Genomic DNA, 21,088 nt, shown 5'->3' with positions numbered 1-21,088 from the left:
CATGCAAAAGTAAAGTTATTATTTGCTAGTTTATTATTTATTAATAGCAATTAAGTGTGATCAATCAGGTTTTTAGTTGATTGAGTTTTCATGAATATAATTTTTGGTTCAAATATTAAAGGTCTTGTCTATGTTATGTTTCCATAACTTAATTTAGGTAACTTGTTTCCAAAACCCATTTGGGATTGTATATTGTTTTTATAAAATATTTTTCAACGTTATTTATGATAACAGTTATTTTATATATCTGGAAATTTACACTGATCCATCGCAGAATGTAGAACTAAAAATTTGCCAAATCTGGGAAGTGTTCCAAAATAAGTGTTGTTTCACGAGAAGTTGCACTTAAAATATATGGCTAATTAAGGCTGAGAGCAAAGGTGCTAATCCGTAAAATTCTTGAAACTCCTATATTTGTTTTGTTTTATAAAGTTTAACCTATAAAAGTAAACCTAATTTCCAAATTTTCCAATCAATATAAGAACTTGTCCAATACAAATAATTCTGTTTTTAGTTAAAACTAAATGCAATTGCCATTGAAGCAATATTGTGAGTTAGGCTACTTTTGCTGTCATAGCCTCAAAATTGTTATGTAAAAAATCAGTTTTATTTTATTTTATCTCTACCTAAATCTTATAAAAATCACCAACACCATACATGCTTTTAAATGTTATGATTAAAAGATAAATTTTATGAATAAATTGAAATAAAATAGTAAGACTAAGTATGTAACTAAATATATTACAAAAAAGGGTATGATCCATCACAGAATGTAGAACTAAAAAAGGCAATAAAGGAGTGGAACGCACAATGGGAAGGGAAAGGCATGGACATCAACCAACATATGCTGTTTTCCCTTTTCTTTACTGAAGACCAAGAAATGGTCACATCTAGCAGAGATGACTTGGAAGAAGCACTGAAGGCCCTGGAAAAAGAATGCAGCCTGTGGGGTCTACAAATAAATTTTGAAAGGACCAAATACCTGCGAGTAAACTGCAAAGAGGCCATGGACCGTCAGATTAATGGAAGTGAATGTAAGAAGGTAGACTCCTTTGAATACCTGGGGTTGACAATAGATGGGAACGGTGAGTTGGAACTAGAGGTTAGGAGGAGAGCTGGTCTGGCAAGAAGGTTAACTAGAATGTTGCACCCAGTCCTCTGAAATATGCCTCTCAACGGACAAAAAAAGGCAAATTTTTAGAAGTATTTTTGAGCCCTGACTTAACTATGCCGCAGAAACCTAGATACAACTCAGGACTCTACTCCAAACTACAAGCGCCAGAGATGGATTTCTGGAGGAGATGCCTGAGAATTACCCGCCTCTATAGAGTCAGGAATGAGGACATCAGGAGCAGGCTGGGGGTGACCAAAGGAGTTCCAGAGAGGGTTGGAAGGTGCAGACTGCAATGGTATGGGCACTGTCAATGGATGCTAGAATGTAGATGGCCGAAGAGACTTCTACAATGGGAAAAACCAGGAAAATGGAGGAGAGGAAGACACCAAACCCAGTGGAAGGACTGCATGGAGGAGGACATGGCCAGCAGGGGACTTGAGGAGGAAAACTAGTGCGATAGAGAGAAGTGGAGGGTCAGTCTGACTTAGTAACTAACCCATTGAGATAAAAAACATGCAAAAGTAAAGTTATTATTTGCTAGTTTATTATTTATTAATAGCAATTAAGTGTGATCAATCAGGTTTTTAGTTGATTGAGTTTTCATGAATACAATTTTTGGTTCAAATATCAAGGTGTTGTCTATGTTATGTTTCCATAACTTAATTTAGGTAACTAGTTTCCAAAACCCATTTGGGATTGTATATTGTTTTTATAAAATATTTTTCAATCCTGATCACTGAAGTTCTTCCAGTCCTAAACTTCCTTCCCAATATCCAATCCTCAGGCACTTTTCTCCTTAAATCTAATTTTCTTTTCTTCTTATTGATACTTCCTTTCACTTAAAAGAAAAATTAAATTTCACCATCAAAACTATAACCTGATTATATCGAACTATTTTCATATCATGGAAGTTAAAAGAAAATAAATCATTTAAATGAAGTAACAACTAATTAAAATAAGTTATAATGATAGCAAGAAAATATAATTTTTCAGTTGAAAGCATGACTAAAATAACAGCAACTCTGTTAATTATTAAGTTCAGAAAAATATACATTTATTTAACTGTAGTTTTACATGACAGTAGCCTTTTATTCTTTCGTTTATTTGTAACTGGTTTGACATCCTAGGGTACTCCAAATAAGGCAGGAAGGATGGATTATCCTAGGTTACCAACAATGTTAGTTGGTGTCGAAGGTTGAGGTCCATTCAGTGGGTCCACCACAAAAAATAAAATTTTACTACCCCGGCCTTATTTGAACCAACATAAGAACACAAAGGTGGTGGACATATATGCTTAGTCATTATGACCTCATGGATATTTTTTGATTTACAAAAGTACTATATAATATATATTGAACCACTAATGCAATCAATACTTATGTATTTAATAATCTTAATAAATAATAATAAAATAATCATAATAAACCTTCGAGGAAAAAGGATTTGAAAATTTTTAATTTTATATTAAAACTCATTTTGATTTAAAAGTGTAAATGAAAAATACACCACTAAGAATCAATATTATAATTTAATAGCATAGTAAGAAAAAATGAGTTCTAATGTTATTTCAAATCTTTGAAATTCATTTATCCTTTAAGTTAGAATTTTGAGTTATGCTAATATCCCATTGAGGGTGTGATAAATATCTCCATCCATCCAGTTGCCCTCCATCTTGAAAAAAAAAATGTACAAAATGTTTTACATACATCTGATTTCAAAACATGCCTCATCTGAAATCAGTATTTCAGTGATTACTACATCATTTCTTCATTTGAATCTCATATTTGAATGTGACCACATAGTTGGTGTGAATTATGACAAGAGAAATAGTTGATAAGGTGAGATGTGAATTTTAATCAAAATGATAATAAACCTTTTTTACAGTATAGATATGAGCTTATAGGAAATCAAACACAAGTGTTTCATAAAACAGAAGTGATTTAGTTTTTTTAGTTATTTGTGTTATTCTCTGACTTCACCCCCATCAATCTTCTCGTCATATATATTATGCATGGTCAATTATTTTCTTATCATTATAAATGCTATTCTTATTTGAATTCACTATTGTAGTGAATGAGTTGTATGAATTAGACAACTCTTCCTGTACTTTGTGTTAGTGACTTTATCTTAGTGTGTATTTAGGGCTTAAAAGTTTTACAAAGAAATGTCAAGAGTAGATTTTTAATTTGCTTATGCTATCATTTTATTTATTAGTCTTGTCAATTCTTGTATATTGATTAGAAATAAAGTTTTATTAATTTATTGGGAAAATATTGTGAATATTATGTATACTTATTTACTAAATAATTCAAAAACACTATCCAAATTATAGTCTCAAAACATTTATTTCATTTACACGTCTAACGTTTTGGCCAATTTTGCCATCTTTTGGGACAATCTTAATTTACTATGAGACATATCATTTATCCATTTTAAAAAACTCCATACAGGCTATTCTGCCCAGGTCAAAACATTTATATCTAATATGTCAAAAATACATTAAAAATCACAGTCAAACTATTTCTCTTTTACCACTATTTATACACTTTTATTACAACCTCACTTGTCTGACCTTACAAGTGAGGTTGTAATAAAAGTGTATAAATAGTGGTAAAAGAGAAATAGTTTGACTGTGATTTTTAATGTATTTTTGACATATTAGATATAAATGTTTTGACCTGGGCAGAATAGCCTGTATGGAGTTTTTTAAAATGGATAAATGATATGTCTCATAGTAAATTAAGATTGTCCCTGAAGATGGCCGAATTGGCCGAAACGTTGGACGTGTAAATGAAATAAATGTTTTGAGACTATAATTTGGATAGTGTTTTTGAATTATTTAGTAAAAAATTGCCAGTCTCAAGAAAGAATTCTAAGATTATAAATGTATACTTATGATTACTTATATAAGCAATATAAATATTAACTTATACTCTTCTTAATTTACTGATGGTATGAAACTTTTACAATTATTTCAGTTTTATTATTGAGTAATCTCTAAATATTTATATCAGTTTTTTATTGACATAGTGCATTTTGACTTAACACTGGTGCAATGCAGTGGCTTTAATTTTTTTTTATATTACATATATTAAAGTATGAAGATATCTTGCTTCCTTAGTTTCTATTATTTTTTCCGGTACGGTTCGGGTGTGCCGCTCAGTGTTTTCATTTGTGATACTTAAAGTTCTAGTTAATGTTCTAGTGTATTTCTTAGTTACTGCTATGGACATCCGGTTTCGTTCATTTCAAAATCTGCTGAGTTTAAATACCTTTGCTGATAGTGAATTCAAGAAAGAAGCAACTGACACTTCCAAGGAATCAAGGGTAAGTTGTATATTACATGTGTATATATTTTTTTTATATCATACTCCAAACAAAGAAACTTATCTAAAATTCTTTAGATGGTTCATTTGATAAATATTCTAGTCACTTTTCACAGTTAATGTTTTATTATATCTGTTAAATTATGTAAAGTATATATTTTTTTTTTAAGTTGATACTATTTTTTCTGATTTATATTTAGTTACTTTAATCTATGATCAATACTTCTGCCATTACTATATGTTTATATATGTACCACCATCAGTGTATAAACAAAAATCTAATGTTAAGCAGGTTCTTAATTTAATCCAATTCTAATATTGAAGTTAAAAAGAATATATATATACACTTAATCTCAAGCTTTTTTTTTGTTAATTTAGTGTTAAGTAGATTTCTAATTTAATCCATTCTAGTTTATATATATAAAATTCCTGAATTTATATAATTTTGAATACAATTTTCGATTGAAAAATTGTTGGACTTGTATTCTGAACTCCAAATCCAAACGTTATTAGGTATAAATTACTAGGTAAACATTACCAGAACTAAGTAGTATTGAGGAATCGAGGGACTAAGCATTCCTGCCACTTGATCAGAAGTTGTGAAGTACTGTGATGCAGTCCTTATTAGCCTAGCTCTAGTGAATGTATTTGGCAAAGAAAGGCTCTAAGAACAGTCTTATCACCCTGGAGCCAGTCAGTGGCTTATGCCTTTCCCAAGCCAAGAGGGAAATTGAAGCTAAAAGTACTAAATTAACAGAATACTGGCCCAACACAAGTTCCTTTCACTGTAAGCTATATCTAGGTGGGCATTGTAAAGTGAGAAGCAAATTTTTGCTTCATTAGGACAGAGTATCTCTTAAGTTCTCTGAATTTGGTATGGATTAAAGACAGGTCAATCCAGCCAATATTTCAAAAAACTTATGCTTTGAAGCATTCAACTATGGTGTAAAATAGGTCTTCATGGTCACAGTGCATTAAGTTAAAAAGAAATTATAGTATTTCAATAATTTGGAATACGATATTCCAAGAACATACACCATCTATGAAAACTTGGCCATTAATCTGAACTAGTGTAGTGACCAATATCAGAAGTGTTGTTTTTCTATGGATTTTTAAAATTTTCAAAATCAGTAATATCAATCAGCATCAATTTAATATTTTTTTCAAAGTTAGAGTGATAAAACAAAATGAGATAAATGAATGAAATGAGATAAAAGTTATACAGAAGATGAACTGTAAGAACCAGGGCTCTCTGCCTATAGGAAATTATGAATAACCTTTAAAACAAAATGTCTTAATTTACAATTTTTATGAAAATAAAATAAAATATTTATTTTTTGATATTTTGTAAAAAAAATAGCAAGTAGCAAGTTTTTTTTTTTAAGATTAGAATAAAATTCATTTCATAAAAATAAGAGTTCAAAAATTTGTAAATTCAAGTGTAGTAATGATACAATTGCTTATCTTGGCATTGATATTTCCGTATATTTTACTTGACCAAAATCAGTATATTAAACATTACAAATATTGTTTGTAAACTTTTTGAAACAATGATAGTCATACTTAAATTATTAAAAATGAAATAATTTTCAAAGGGAGCATGATAATTACTTCTGAAAAGATTTAGTAATGATGAGAATGAAGGACATGGCTTTTTTAATGACGAAAATGCATTGATGTTAGCTCCCCAAATCTATTATGTGTTGGCTTGCCGTTCCTTTCCTGGCTGATATGATAGAATTTCTCAATTTTTTTTTTTTTTTCTTTTAGCTGTAATCTTTGAAGTTCTATTTTTTCTTAGTAATGACGTTAAAACTAGGGGACAAAGTTTGAAAGTAGATATATATTGATATATCTAGATATATAGATATACAATTGATATATATCAAGGAAATGAAATGATCAGGTTAGGCTTAACTAATTCAGTAAATGTACTACTAAAACATATCTGTAAAATGAGAATCATCCATGATTACAAAAAAAAAAATAGAGAAAAACAAATGAATAAACAATACATTGGAGTGAATTAATAATTAATGTCATGGAGCTTTAAATATCAAAATCTCTGGTCCATCTCTTTTGATGTATCATGAATTACTATAGAAGGTGCTTTCTATTGCTGATTTTTATTGTTCTTATGTATGATTACCCAAGATTCTATACTTACATATTACATATAAGAATCTACAATTTTTAATGAACAGAACTGAGTAAAAACTTAAAAATGTCTTGCTTTTGTATCATATTGCTAAACATGATCTGTATTAGATTATGTGTAAAAATTATTAAAATAATTTCAATAAAAAGGTTGCAATATAATTTTAAGTGTTTAAAACATTTACATCTGATGGATTTTCAATTCATGTGAATTCACTTTGTTCAATACATTTTCTCTTGAATGAAGTTCCTCAATTGTAAATTATAAAGTAATTTTATTTGTGAATTTTATCTTACAAATTGAATTGTTATATATACTTCAGAAATTCATTTTAAATTATTGTGAAATTTATTCAAGACCACAAAAAAAAATATATGAATAAAAAAGAATCATTTGAAAAAAAAAATTCACTGTTATCTTTTATATATTAATGTATTGCAAATTAAGAAATTATATTTAATAATGAAGAACAGAAAAATAATTGTCATGGAAGAATAGATATTGTAAATTTTTGAGTGATCTCATCTAATTTAAGTTTATCATTGATAAAATTAAATTAGGTTCTAAATAAGCGCAATGCCCTTGTCCAATTCTAAATAAAAGATGAACAACTTTTCAAGCAAATCAGTGATATGTAATAACTGTAGTTACTTGAGGTATTATTGTCGTTTAGTTGAGAATGTAATGAATTACTTTCTTAATTACTTTACTATTTATTTCTTATACAGTGTAGAATTTTTTATTTAATATTTTTGCATTTTACAAATTTCACCTAAAAGGTAATATTTGTATTTTCAAAACATTATCTGTGTTTACCAGTAAACTTGGGAAAAATTGGGTTTGGGAAAGGGAAAACAATTTTTAAATAAAATAAATCAAAACAATTACAAATTTAAATATATTTATTGGTCTATTTAGTTAGTTCTTGTCGATTTTATATACATAATGATATGTACAGGCTGTTAAACAGTTCTAGTCTGTCGAGTCAGTTGAGTCCATTTCCTTACAAGCTAGATTTGGCTGAAGCTAATCATTGTTGATAACTGTTCTTGTTGTCCTTGTCATGTCTGTTCACGAGCCATTACCGCGAGGTGGTTTCTCGCACTAACCTAACTCTGTCCTGGTACTGTCTTGGTACTGTCAAGTACTGTGTGATATAAATTGTACATACAAAAAGGCTTTTCTTAACAAAGCCCTACAATATTCCCGTTTTTTTTTTAATTATCAAAAACTTGATATTATTCAATAAATTATGCTTTTCATTGTAATAAATAAATAAATAAATAAGTGATTGAGCGTTTGGAGGTTTAGGTGTTGCCCGACATCATTGCATGCCTGAAAAATAAAATAAAAATTGTTAGTATTACTAAATTTGAAAAATATTATAGATAAAAATTAAGAAACATAAATATTGAATTAATCTGTTATTACTTTGAAGTTTACCATCAAACATAATTAAATTTATCTTTGATGCATTGTACTTCACTGTGATTTAATTAATATTTTACTTAGCAAGTAATTGTGATTTTGGTTAGGCAATATTCTAACTACTTTTACCATAATTTTGAGAAGTAGGGTTTTTAAGTTACATTTTATATATTTAGTTGAAATTCGTCACCAGATAGGACCATGTCACTCTGCTAGTTACTTAATTTGTAACTGATGGCACTGAAATTTATGTGGAAGCTATGTAGCTTTGTTTTGAGTGATTTATGAGAGAAAACATAATTTTTAGTTAGAACCTTGCCAAACCCAGGTAATTTAATGATAATATAAAATAAAAAGATTCTTCTTTAATTTCACAAAATGTAGTTAGCTGTTTGTAATTGATGTAATAATAATAAGCTTGAAATGCAGGGGTAATAAAATATTTTTGATCTGAAGATATCTAAAGACTACATATTACTAAATATGTAAAAACTACTTAAAATCCAATAGTTTTCTATATTTTAATGTCTCAAGAAACATTATATTTAGTCCTAGCAATTGGTTTACATATTAAAAATGTAGTAACTTGTGACTTTTTTGGTTAGAAATATAGTATGTTCATATCAAGCAAGGCAGTCTAATAGTAGTTTTTTTGATCCGAATTTGTTTAAGACATACATTTTTGAATTTCTTTTTAACTATTGAAATTTTCCAGTTCTACTTTGGCATGAAAGGTTTTGTAAACGTTTCATACTTATGATTATAGGAAAAAAAAATATATTATCACCTTTTTCAAATTTTATGTAATATTTTATATTCTGCGAAATTAATTTTAGATAAGGTTTTTACCTTAATCCTCCCCTTGCCAATCAGTGAATAGGAAGTAAAGTAATTTTTTCTCTTCATATCAGTTTCAGTAACCAGTAATTGTTTAAAAAAATTAGATTTACCTCCATTTTTATAGAGATTATAGAAAAGTGTCACCCTAATTAATTTAGCGTTTTACTTTTCTTTTTTTAAATTTAATTCGGTATCACTTTTTTTTTTTTTTGAGCGATTAATAGAAAAACAATACTGAACATTATCAACTACAACTTTTTTTGTAGCTGGGAAATTAAATTGTTTTCAATCCTGGAATAAGATGCTTTGAATATTTAAATATTCAGTCAGTTGATGGTACCATCCATATTCCATCACCAAGAATGGAGTTAAAAGGGGCAGGATCCATTTATACATTTTAATGTAGAGGAACCGACCTTGTGAACTTGTTCAAACCTGTAAAGAGCAATCACTCGAAACTCACCCTACTTCGGTGCATGAGCTGAATAGGCGAGCGTCTGAGGATCGGAAGAGGCTGCGGGCTCGATGGACCTGCCCCAGGCTGAGCTGTAGGAGTCCCCGCCACCTCCGTGTCCTCCGTGCTCGCTCACGTGGCTGTGGCTGTGGTGCGGGTGGGCCACCACCTCGTAGGTCACGTGCTTCTGCTGGGAGAAGAGCTTCTTGAGGCCGATGATGGCTGCTAGGAGGAAGGCCAGCTTGGACACCAGGAGGGCCTTACCGACGAGAAGCGCCAAGGCCTTAAAGGCCAGGATTCCCATCATACCCACCTTCATGGCACCTGCGGCTAGGAGTGGTCCCATGTTGTTCTTCTTTCCTCTGCCTTCTTGTCCTCCTGCTAAAAAAACAAATATTTATGACACACGGAAATATTTCTCAATCATCAGTTTATAAAATATAAAATTAATCAGGAATCTAAGTTTCCGCATTAATCGAAAAAATACTTATGGCATTACCAGAAATGCTCTCTGTTAAGAGAACATTAGAAACATAAAATATCTTGCAAATAATGACTACTGTATACTTAAGAAATAATTTGTAACTTGTATATTTTGTTGAAGTTAAGATATCAAGACCCACTGTACTCTTTCTGTGAATATCATTGTATATGAGCTAGTCAAAGTTATTTGTTAGTTCTTTTCCGTTTTTTTAAAAAATATTTATGTAGTTGTTATATTCAACATTTTCGATATATAGAAAATTTTACAAAAAAGTAAGTTTAGAGAGGGATTTGAACTGAATTAAGTAGTACTTCTTAAAATGAAAGCTTTGATCGTTCTTTATTATGTCAATACATTAATTAAACATTGACTTACTAATTAATTATACTAACTAACTTATTTAATTAAAAATAGTAGTTTGTATAATTACACTTATGAAAAAATTTACTACTACAAAAAAAAATCAATAAAATTCAACAAGCACTTAAAGAAGTTAATGGGCATCCGTTACAAGGCATCTTTAAAAAATCATTTCCCGATGGATCAAAGGGTTATCATTGTTTGAATGATGTTATCATTACTTAATCTCTTAAGATACTAAGAAGAGAAGTTACAAGCTCGAATTATCAACGGAGTATTTTTCAAAGTAGTGGAATATAAAGAGAACAAAAACATCCTTCAATGCTATCGTTACCAAGAAATAGGTATATAGTGACTCATTGTGACAGACAACTTAAGTATGTCCCCTCTTTTGGGTCCCACGATATTTCCCAATTCCTCAGACAGAAGAGTCCAAAATGTTTGAATTACTATATGTTACCTAATAAATTTTCTCGAATTTAGTTACATGCTATTGTTAAACAACTTCATGTACCTCTCTATATTACGTTTGATATTAATCAATTTCCTATTTTTTTTTTTTTTTTTTTTTTTTATCAAGAATATAAGTAGAACACATAAAAAAAATCTTTCAAAGGATAAGGATCGAAACCCTTCAAAAAGTAAAACTAGGTGGGATAAGTGTGACAATTTAGTGCGTGTCGAGATCTCCCGCGGACTCTGTATGCAGCTGAATAGGAAGAGACGAAGCGAATCGGAACCTTCGTCACAGTTTCTTCAGTGTATGATTGTGAGAGTGGCCTATTGTAAGAGGGCTCTTAGGTTTCGGACGTGCTTAGGGGTCATCTTCAGGGGGTCCATCGGTCTCATCACGTAATCTAAGTAGCTGGTGTCTATCGAGTGTGCCTTCGAATTGGGATAGGGCATCGTGCATGTCAAGGGCTGGTATTTAGAACGGATGGAAGAAAAAATATCCTTTATAGTCCATAACGTGTACCGAAGTATAAAAAGTGTAAAATTTTAGACAAAATAGGTTAGGGAAACCGATAAAATATCGAGATATAGTTACACTTTAATTAATATATGGATTTAAAAAATATGATATTTTTGAGAGAACATTAAAATTTAAATTAGATACAAAAACCATTTACAACTATCATAAATAGTCCGATTCTACGCTTTATTTTTACTTTAGTTTAAAAGGCTATTACAAAGTAATTCCTGTATATCAATCAGCATAGATAGTGCATTCCAATCTTTTTGCGCAGTGCGTACTTTAATTGAGCAGTACTTTTCAATTTACGGTATATCATATTGTTTAAAGTATTTGATATAGAAAAATATAACAGTTTTCATATATTTATGTACGTTTACTTCTTAATTTTTAATAAGTATTTCATTACAAAGAAGCGTGAACAGATTAAGAAAATATGAAATATTTTTCGAGTTAAGTATGATCTCTTTCTATCCTCTTTCACTATATTTAGCAGTTATTTCGTCAAGGTAACTTTTAATTCCTTTTCAATGGAAAAAGAGACCTACAACATTAATTTATCAAGAATTTTATAAAATTTTAGAATATTAATTATTTTTTGTAAGTATTCCTGATCTAAATATGCGCAATGAATTTTCAATATTCATAATATTTTTCATAATGTCATATGCCGATTTTCTCGCAATTAACAATAGTGAGGATGATGTATAAAAAAAGTTAAATGCAACCCTTGAGAACAGGAGTTGATGAGATTTTCCCAGGAGGTCTGCCAGATATTGATTTTTCTACTTAATCATGAAATTTGTATTCTTTAATAAAAAGGCCAGAGTGTTCATAAAGACTTTAGTGCTACTGTTGCTTCAAATGAATACTTAATTAGAAGGTTTAGTTAGATAATAAATCGGAGAAAGCTGCATGATTCGGCCATGAACTGAACGATGGATTCGTGAAGTATTTGGCAGGGATAACGATTATTGTTTTACGAGTGACCCTTAGAAAGTTATGTTATTTGCCGTGGGAAAGGGGCAATCGAATTGTGATGGAGTGTGGTGATTATATGCTAAATGCATTGAGAGTGTCGAAGACCCGCACGACCTTAGAGTTATACAGGTTCAGTATTGTGACCAATTAACTTCAACTTTCACAATAAATGACAGTTAACTGGTAAAGTAGGTACTATTATGGTAAACATAAATATGTAAATGATTAACTCAACTATATATATATCTCATTTTACCATTAGTTTTCAATAAAACTTTTTAATAACGTTGTTACAGTCAGTTTCCTGAATTTTTATAAGAAAGCTTTCTGTTTATTTCATATGTTTAAAAAATCGTTAAATATAACTGCAATGTTAGAATACTAACTTTTTATTTTGGATAAAAAATTTAAATATTTTCTAAAAGTGTATTAAAAGCTTTGGAAATAACTAAAATATTTTATATTTCCAATTACAATTACATTTCCATCGAAAATCTCCGACTTGCTTTAAAATTAAATTCAAGATATGAAATCATGACATGAGTGAAAAAAAATTGTTAAATATATAATTTATAAATAATGTATCTGCAATGGGATAATTCAATGGCAATAGACTTGTTTGTGTTTTTTCTAGTTAGTATTGCTTAACTTCTTTAACTGTTATAGTCTTGAATGAATTAAAACTGAGGGTTTACTCTTTTTAATATTGAAGTGTATTTTAATTTTTTTTCTTGATGCCTATAAATACTTTGATAATAACTGACGATAATAATTCTGAGTGGCGTAAGGGTTCTGATATTGAATGATATCGAATATAATTTTGAATTCATTGACTATTGTATCTTGCGAAAGAATCAAAGGTTTTTTTTATTTTTCATTTCAATGAAAATATTTATCGGTCTGTAACAAATAAGATGCAAATTATTTTATTTATTTCAAACCAATAACAAATTGAAGAATTCTGTTTCATAAAAATATATTTTAAGTAGCCTATAAACCTTCTATTCTAGTACCGGACTTTCACCGTTTGCTCTCAGCACGGGACATTAAAAGGAAAGGCTTCCTTCAAAACGTCGCCATTATTATCTTAAAAAATATCTGCTTCAAGAAAATGTTCCAGTAACTGGAGTGGATCTGACTCCGTCTAACGAAGCACCTAGCATAACCAACAGACTGGAAAATATAAACGAACTCAGTCTCATTTGAATATGTTACGGTGTGTGCATCTTTAACGAGCTATGAAAGTTTTAGTTAGAATGTTTATAATCTGATTTTGTACTTATTCGTATATTTATGGAATACAATAAGATCGTTTAAGAAATAAAAAAAAAATAGGAGATTGAAGTTTCATTAAATCTAACTAAAATCAAACAGTTTCGGGGAGCAGTAATATATCGAGACGCCGTTAACATTCTACTATCAATCGTTAACGAAAATTAGATAAATTCATTTGAAATGACTTTTTTTTTTGAGTCCTCCAGTGAGGACCAGGTCTGTACGTAGAGTGGGAATGACAAGATCTTACTAATTTATTTACTGACTAATCTCCTTAATGATTTTTTTTGTTTATTTTCTCTATTAAACCTTAAGTGACGTAATAGTTTTATAGAGGGTTGTAACAAAGACTATCCCCTTCAGAGCAAATTTTTGTTCAGAATATGTTTTGTTATTCAGTACTTATAATTTTGTGAAGTTTTGAAAATTATTTATGTGCTTTTTTTCTACCTAAGTCCAGTCACTACATTTTTACCATTTACGACCCAGATCCTAGGAAATACCTACTGGAAAGGTTAACAGCTTTGAAAATCGTTTTGTGGAAATCTCTTCTTACAAATATCCTCAAAAGGAAATCAACTTAGCAGTTATTTTCTAAGATTGCTAAACGAGATAGAGCGGCATGACTGTTGATTGTTGTCTTTAAGTTTAGTGACTGGTATTTCTAACACTGCTGACCTTAATGAGCAAAATTCATGCTCTTAATGGTTGTGGTAATTTGACTGGAAATGTTAACATACTGATGACCAATTTTTTTTCGTTCCGTGAGAATCAGGGAATATCCGATCCATTCTACGATAATGATGGAAACTCTCAAAATAATGATTCATCAGTACAAATAGGCATAATGTATAAGTTCAGTTATAATTATCAATACTATAGTGAGGGAAGGCGGGGAAAATTTTTGTCAGTAAATTACAGGAATAAGTTATATTAGAACCTTTATGGCGACAAACCATAAAGAGTCTAGGGATCAAAGACTTCGTACGGAAGTACTTTTTTGTGGACCAACGGTTGTACAAGGGAGCATTTTAGTAAGAAATCACGCTCAATCATCACGTTTTCCCATAATCAAAGAACCTACTAGAGGCTATGTGTATCCTAGGAGTGTCTATATACCCCAATGTAGATCCATGGTTGATTTAAAAGAATAAATAATTATCTACTACGTTGATACTTGAACTCGTACACGGGAGATAGGGAACACAGTGATTTAATGGCTGAGCTACTCTGCTCCTTTTTACAAACTCTATAGCACATTAAATCCGACATATTTCTTCCACCAAAACATTTTTTTTACAGAGAAGATTAAATGAGTATAATAAGGGTCTTGGTAAAATTAGCATAACTCAGCATTGAAAAATTGTCTACAGCTTGCGAAATACTTTACCCATTTCGACTATTTTCTCACTTATTACTTTCGCTATCCTCCTTAGATAAACCAACTTATATTTATAGTACTGAAATCGAAATTAGCTAACTTCCAGATTTCTATGGGCTGGAGTAAAAGCTATTGAAATAGAGGTGCAATTTTGTCTCCTATTACTGTCGATATGAAGTATATTTAACTTGACATTTTTGTGCATATGAATCAGGGAAGCAGATACAATTTATTGGTGAGGGTGAGAAAATCTGAAGTTTTTCTAAAAATTTTTATCGGTTTCCTTAACTTACCCTGTAGTTGGGTGGTGGGTACTGCCTGAATTTCGATCTTTTCCTGAAAGTTTTTGGTAAAGTGATACATTGCCATTTTAAAAAATAGTTAAATTTGATATAAAATTCTTCAAGGTTATTTTATTTATTTAGTTACTTTCGCCCTTTCTCTTTTCTTATAATTTGATGTTAAATGATGTTCTGAAGCTCTCATTTTTTTATTTGATTAAATAAACCTTCTATTGAAGTTAATAAAATTGTATGCGATTTTTCTATAATATTTATAAATATTATTGTGGGTTATGAACACTCGTTATGAACTTAGTATGGTAAGGTTACACGAGTTGGAAGTGGTAGCGTGTACAACCTTACAGTTAACATGTTTTGCTCCTTTCAGATCCACTTATATTCCATGGAGCTATCATAGATTTGTCCTAATGCTGAGTTTATTAGTTTGATTGAGTTCATTTCAGGTAATAATCCTCTACTCGAGCTTTTTGGTTTCTATCTTGTTTTCATAAGTACCATATATCTCGTAGACAACTCATAGTCTGTATTCTAGGAATTTTCGTAATTAGAGAGTTTGAAGATAGTTTAGGAATATCTTCATGTACCTAAAGTTAAAGTGTTAAGATGACTACAAGCGCTCAAGTTTGATTGAGCTTTTATACCTAGATCCTTAAAGAGAAAACACCCCAGAACGAACATGAGACATGACTAGCTGCAAATGATCAACCGTCCTCTAACTCGAAGATCTCCCAAATATCTAGTATCACTGAATAGATCCACTGTTTCTTAGAGAAAGCCTACGTACGCCGATGATCCCGACCTGCCTCAAGGCCAAGTTCATGAGAGGGCGTTGCACCTGCGCCCTATATCGACACGGTGAGAGGATTGGGACAATTAGCCCTCTCGAGCGGGCGTGCACATCTTAGCCTAGTATTTGGGTCGTAGGACGGGTTTCCTTAAAAGTCCGGAGCTTGTTCTTGTCAGAAGCAACTTGTAAACACCGATGACCTTAAAAACATGGGAGCAGTACTTTCCCAATGGTCTAGGAGATACTGATCGTTGCATTCACAATTTGACGATTTAGAATTTTGGATATTCTTTTTCCTTAGAATTCTCCTAAATACGAATCCCAATATAAATAAATATCATGCTACTTAATGTTTTTTTTTTCGTTTTTAAAATTTCAAATGTCCTAGAACTGTACCAACAGGCCTTGACGAATCTGATTTTTTTTTTATGACATCTAGCCTTCGACGTAGACACGTATAGAATTTATTAATAAATGATGTGCAGTGCAATAATTTATAACTTTGTCAAAGCTATCATTTCGTAAAAATATGTGATAGTACTAATTCACATAAACTAAAAGTAGTTATGTTATTTGAATTACAAGTTTATTTGTGCTTAACCATAATTTAATATTTTCTCGAAAATGCGATTAATTTTTTTTAAAATGTTTTTCTTTATAAGTTAAGTACAGTTAGACAATATTTTAATGACGAGATATATACACGTACATACAAGCTTGGATCTAGTGGCATTAGGAGAAATTTGTTGCAATTCTTTAAATGTAATTGAAAAGACTAAGTTTCTTGAATTCAAGAATTGAAAAGGTAAATGTAAGGTTTCATATAGATTTTATAATAATAAATAGCTGGCTAATATTAATTAATAATAAATGTGAGAGTTTCAAAATTTTGAGTAAGAATTAACTGATCTATTATTTAATATAACGCTTGGCATACATAGATTCTTTCCTAGAATTACGAAAACAAGTGAATGTGGCTTTACGTGTTCATTGTTGTAAGGACTGCGGTATTGAAAAACAAAATTTATTATATTTTCTATTCGATTTGACTCATGTTTACAATTAATGAATTAACATCTTTGGTGGTTGCACTGTATTATTTTATACGCAGACTTTATTAGAACGCGTACATTTTTGTTTTGCGAAAATTCGATTTTGGTATCGACAGTTTCACGCGTTCCTTTTGTGTAGAAAATTTAGTAGCTTTTTAAACATAGGTATCGAGATATAGTCAAGAAAACCGATTTAAAATTATATGGTTTTATTTCAATGGCAGTCGACAAAAGCTAAACAAAAATATTTAAGTAGAGTCATGGTGTCAATGCATTCACGTTACTTAAATGTTTAATTTGACAAGGTATTTTTTGATTAGTTTAAAATTTTAAAAAACGTTTCCAAAGTGTAGTAAGGTAATAAATAATCATTACTGTTAAGCCTTTTACATTTGATTGAGTTTATCTTTTTTAATGTTGCTAATCACGTTCCTATTGTGAAATTAAAAAAAAATCGAGTCTTATATTTTTTGTAGAATTAAATCGACGTATGCAATTAGGAACAAAAAAATTTTTTTTTTCAAATCGTAACAAAAACACAAGCCTCAATCAGTACATAAGATTGACATAGAGGAAAAACGAATGTGCCTCGAGTTTGTGTTGCGGAATGAAAATTCTTGAAGATTATCGATATAGTTTATAAAAAAATATTTTGGTTGCTTTGTTATTGGATGTGTATTAATTAATATTGTTTGCGTTTGACTTCAAAGCTATACATCCTTATTTAATATTAATTTTCTTTGGGTTTTCGGTGGATACACTATGCCTTTCCGTATGGATATACTATTGCCCACTCCACTGTAAGATACGCTTGGTAGAAGAGGGTGTGTGGACGGAATAAAAATCCCTCATTAACCTAGAGGAAGCAGGTGAAATGCCGAGTGACCCAGATCGGTGGCCTGTAATTGGTTGAAGAACTGGCCAATCAAGTTTCCTTAGCTATCTCAACCAATCGCGTCCCCTTTGCCCAGATCCGCCTAGGTCAGTATATTCCTTTTGCCCCGCCCCCTCCGCTTGTGGCCAACATCTCCCGGCTGCATTTACCGCAGGTTGGAAATTTATTATCATATGGTAATTATGTCGGGGTGATGTAGGTTAATGTGCCAGTGGGAGGAAAAATAATTAAATCGTTGAAACTTTCATATTTCAGTATATTTCTGTCTCCTTGAATTAATTATTAATACCGTGTACTGTTGTTTTATAAATAATAATTTTAAATATAAATTATTCTTCCATCTATATGTAACTAAAATTGATAAAATACAAGATTGATTTCGTGACGCGTGGTAAAACGGAATTGTTGGAGTAGGGTAACGTTGGTCAATTCTTGCAGGCTAATTTTTATATTGTAATAAGAGATTCAGGATTTAGAGGAACTTAATAATTCCGGCGATGCTGGACCATAAAACCTTTTTCCTGCTTAATTGATTTATGAGATGGCTGATCTATTCTAATTATTGTTCAACTAATATTATCAGCATTAAGCATTAGAGGGAACGAATTATCATTAATAATTAAATTTTAATGCATTATTTCATTTCCAGAAGTTTCACTTCTGTCGGCCAGTCCCAAGACTGCCAAAATTTATTTTATTTTATTTTTTTATTAGTGCCTAATTTCAAACTTTTTATTTTATTTTAAGCTCTTTTATTTGCAAACTAATTTAGTTTACTAAAGAATAGTTAAGGAAACGCAAAATATCACCTTTTATCCTAAAAATATTATTTTTTAGCTGGAAAAAGTTCTGAAATAAATTAGAAAGTACTTTTATAAGTGGGTTTTGATTTTTATACCGAACTTTCTGTAACTTGGTGCTACTTATATCAACATAAACATAATTTTAAATTATTCTTTAATATCTTACTATGGAAATATTGACACGATTCACAAATCTCTATAACAAGTAGCAACACTTCCTCATACTGAATCTAGTTTTTCGGTTTGGACCATAAATGCCTGGTGTTATGAAATTCAGTTTGATTTAAAAAAATATTAAATATCTACCACAGTTTTATAAAAACGTAATTGAGATTTTCTAGTTAATTTTTAATATATTCGGATAATAAAGAAAATATTACGTATTGAAATCTTAGATTTCATAATAGATTCTGTTTACGCATGCATCATCATTTTTGATCTACTAAAAATCTTCGATTTATGGGTTACAACTTTTTGAATCTATTTGATTTGGCTCATGCAATAAATAAAATCATTGAGTTGGCTTATGCTAAAAGGTAATAACTTTTTATCAAAGTTGAGATTTTACTATATTGCAGTGTTGATTCATCAATTCATTCAGACAATGTACTCATGCAGCTCTATCAGTCTTTGTTAGTAAAAACACTATATTAGAGTTTCATGCTATGAATGTATTATCACATACCAGCGTTTTATATGTTTTTTTTTTTTTCAAATGATAAAAATAAAGTGATTCCCTTTTAGCATGATAATATTGATATATAGATGCAAGTAAAACTAGTGCAATAGCAGAAATTTTGTGAAATTTCTAAATTATAGGATTAGATGTTATATTTATGTTACTGTTACTAGTGTTAGTAGTATTAAGAAAGAATATGAAAAGTAAACAAACAAGGAACTATGTGAATATTTAAATGTATTTTCTATATTTATATTAGATTGCTAAAACAAATATATTCTTCTGGGTTTAAGCAATAAGAGCTTAAAGTAATTCAAAAGTACAGGGATACTTTAAATCTTTTTTGCTTGTAAAGAAAAATTGATTTTAATTCATTTCTAAAAGCTGTTAATTGTAAAATGTGTACTACTGTTAACTATGCGATGTACTGATTGTTATTTGGTTATAATTTTGGTGTAAAATATAGAATTTTGTATGCAGTATCATAAAAATGTAATTATTAGAGTGAATTTTTAAGTAATGTTAGATGTATTGAAGAGATAAACTCTAGCTTACCTGCAGTCTCCCTGAGAGACAGATCAAGGCTGAGCTGTCCATCCTGATCGGGGGTGGTAGAAAGGACTACCTCAGAGCCGGGAATGACCTCCCAGCGGACTGATCTCGACCTCACGAAGGACCACATCTTCTGGGCGATCAAGGAACCAACGGCTTCCTCCTCTGTTTCGAATCCTCTTCCTGATGAATCCAATGGTTCTTCGGCGACCTGTCTAGTCTGAGAAATTTCGAGACCGTCTCCAAGAGGGATATCTGCCTTCTTGAGGAGGCGGTTGACGTAGGTCACCAACTTGAGCATGAGGCAGGCCGAGGCTTCCCTTTTGGAACAGCGGCTGTTGAGCTTGTCCATGAGGGACTCCTCGTCCTTGCCGACGACATTGTCGGATGAGTGGGAATCTTGAAGCGGTACGGCCGCCGCGACGGCGATCAGACAGACCACTAGGAGTACCGACCTTACCATTCTGACCTTGCTCTAGACCCTGAGTGTTCACTGCCAAGGTCTCCCCGCTATATAAAACCCTCTCCCCCACTCCCGTCTGTACAGACATCGCTCCCTCCGCGTCCTCTCTATCCCTCCTTACCTTCATTTTCACTTTTATCTGAATTATTAGTTCTTCTTCTACAACATATTTTTGATTAAAAAAAAAAAAGAAAACGTTTTCGTACACAATCCTTATTAACTATTTTCCCGCTTGAATCTTGAAACAAAACATTGTTTGTTTAATATTATTTGCAGTTTATATATTTATTTGATTTTTTTTTTTAAATGTCAATTTACCAGTATGTGTTAAAACGTATGTTTAATTATTCTATGTAACTTTTACATGCATATATAAATATGTAATATAAAGATTAGACAAAGGCAATATGGGTCATAGAGCTCATTCACACCATATTTACAAGTATATAAATTAAATGATAACAAAATAAGGAATATAAGAAAAGAAAGATTAAATAGATAAAATAAAATAAATAAATAAAAAACATTAAACTCAAGATGTTATTTTACTACATCTTAACAACATTCAAGATAAATAGATAAATGATAAAAAAAATAATTAAACTACTGATGTAAAGAAAATTAAAATAAATCATTCAAATAAAAAACAAAATAAATCATTCCAAAACTAAATAAATCAATTTCATAAATAAATATTCTATTACTGATAACAAAATTATCCGAATATTTTTCTCCTGGTGATGCTGTTGATTGAATTGATGTTTAGAAAGAAAATTAATTT

The 21,088-nt window shown here is 30.5% G+C and overlaps 3 protein-coding genes across 4 annotated transcripts; 2 read left to right on the top strand and 1 right to left on the bottom strand.

Annotated features, from left to right (window-relative positions):
- The first annotated feature begins 826 nt into the window (after positions 1–826).
- LOC106689276 (uncharacterized) lies at positions 827–1,162 on the top strand. The gene has a single exon (XM_014434169.1). It carries the CDS (start codon positions 827–829, stop codon positions 1,160–1,162), a length of 336 nt encoding a protein of 111 aa, XP_014289655.1.
- A 65-nt stretch (positions 1,163–1,227) lies between these two features.
- LOC106689275 (uncharacterized) lies at positions 1,228–1,566 on the top strand. Its single transcript, XM_014434168.1, has one exon. The coding sequence runs from the start codon at positions 1,228–1,230 to the stop codon at positions 1,564–1,566; it is 339 nt and encodes a 112-aa protein (XP_014289654.1).
- Positions 1,567–7,482: 5,916 nt separating this feature from the next.
- Positions 7,483–20,313, bottom strand: LOC106689278 (uncharacterized). 2 transcript variants are annotated; one of them, XM_014434171.3, is made up of 3 exons: positions 19,848–20,313; positions 9,330–9,701; positions 7,483–7,933 (listed from the first exon to the last, which is right to left on the bottom strand). In XM_014434171.3, exons 1-2 carry the CDS (start codon positions 20,305–20,307, stop codon positions 9,331–9,333), a joined length of 831 nt encoding a protein of 276 aa, XP_014289657.1. In that variant the 5' UTR covers positions 20,308–20,313; the 3' UTR covers positions 7,483–7,933; position 9,330. The 2 variants fall into 2 exon arrangements, with proteins under 2 accessions (XP_014289657.1, XP_014289658.1); XM_014434172.3 differs by having other exon boundaries at positions 9,330–9,698.
- Positions 20,314–21,088: the final 775 nt, after the last annotated feature.

Source organism: Halyomorpha halys, unplaced genomic scaffold, assembly GCF_000696795.3.
Source record: "Halyomorpha halys isolate HHAL.00 unplaced genomic scaffold, Hhal_1.1 Scaffold1317.1, whole genome shotgun sequence".
In the NCBI taxonomy this organism is placed as follows: domain Eukaryota; kingdom Metazoa; phylum Arthropoda; class Insecta; order Hemiptera; family Pentatomidae; genus Halyomorpha; species Halyomorpha halys.
This window is presented reverse-complemented; position numbering and strand designations above follow the sequence as displayed.

Bases quoted from the DNA above. Each gene is read 5' to 3' on its own strand.
- LOC106689276 (XM_014434169.1), top strand. From the start codon at position 827: ATGGACATCAACCAACATATGCTGTTTTCCCTTTTCTTTACTGAAGAC.
- LOC106689275 (XM_014434168.1), top strand. From the start codon at position 1,228: ATGCCGCAGAAACCTAGATACAACTCAGGACTCTACTCCAAACTACAA.
- LOC106689278 (XM_014434171.3), bottom strand. From the start codon at position 20,307: ATGGTAAGGTCGGTACTCCTAGTGGTCTGTCTGATCGCCGTCGCGGCG. The intron at 9,702-19,847 runs GTAAGCTAGAGT...TTGTTTTTTTAG, and splicing joins GTCTCTCAGGGAGACTGCAG to CAGGAGGACAAGAAGGCAGA.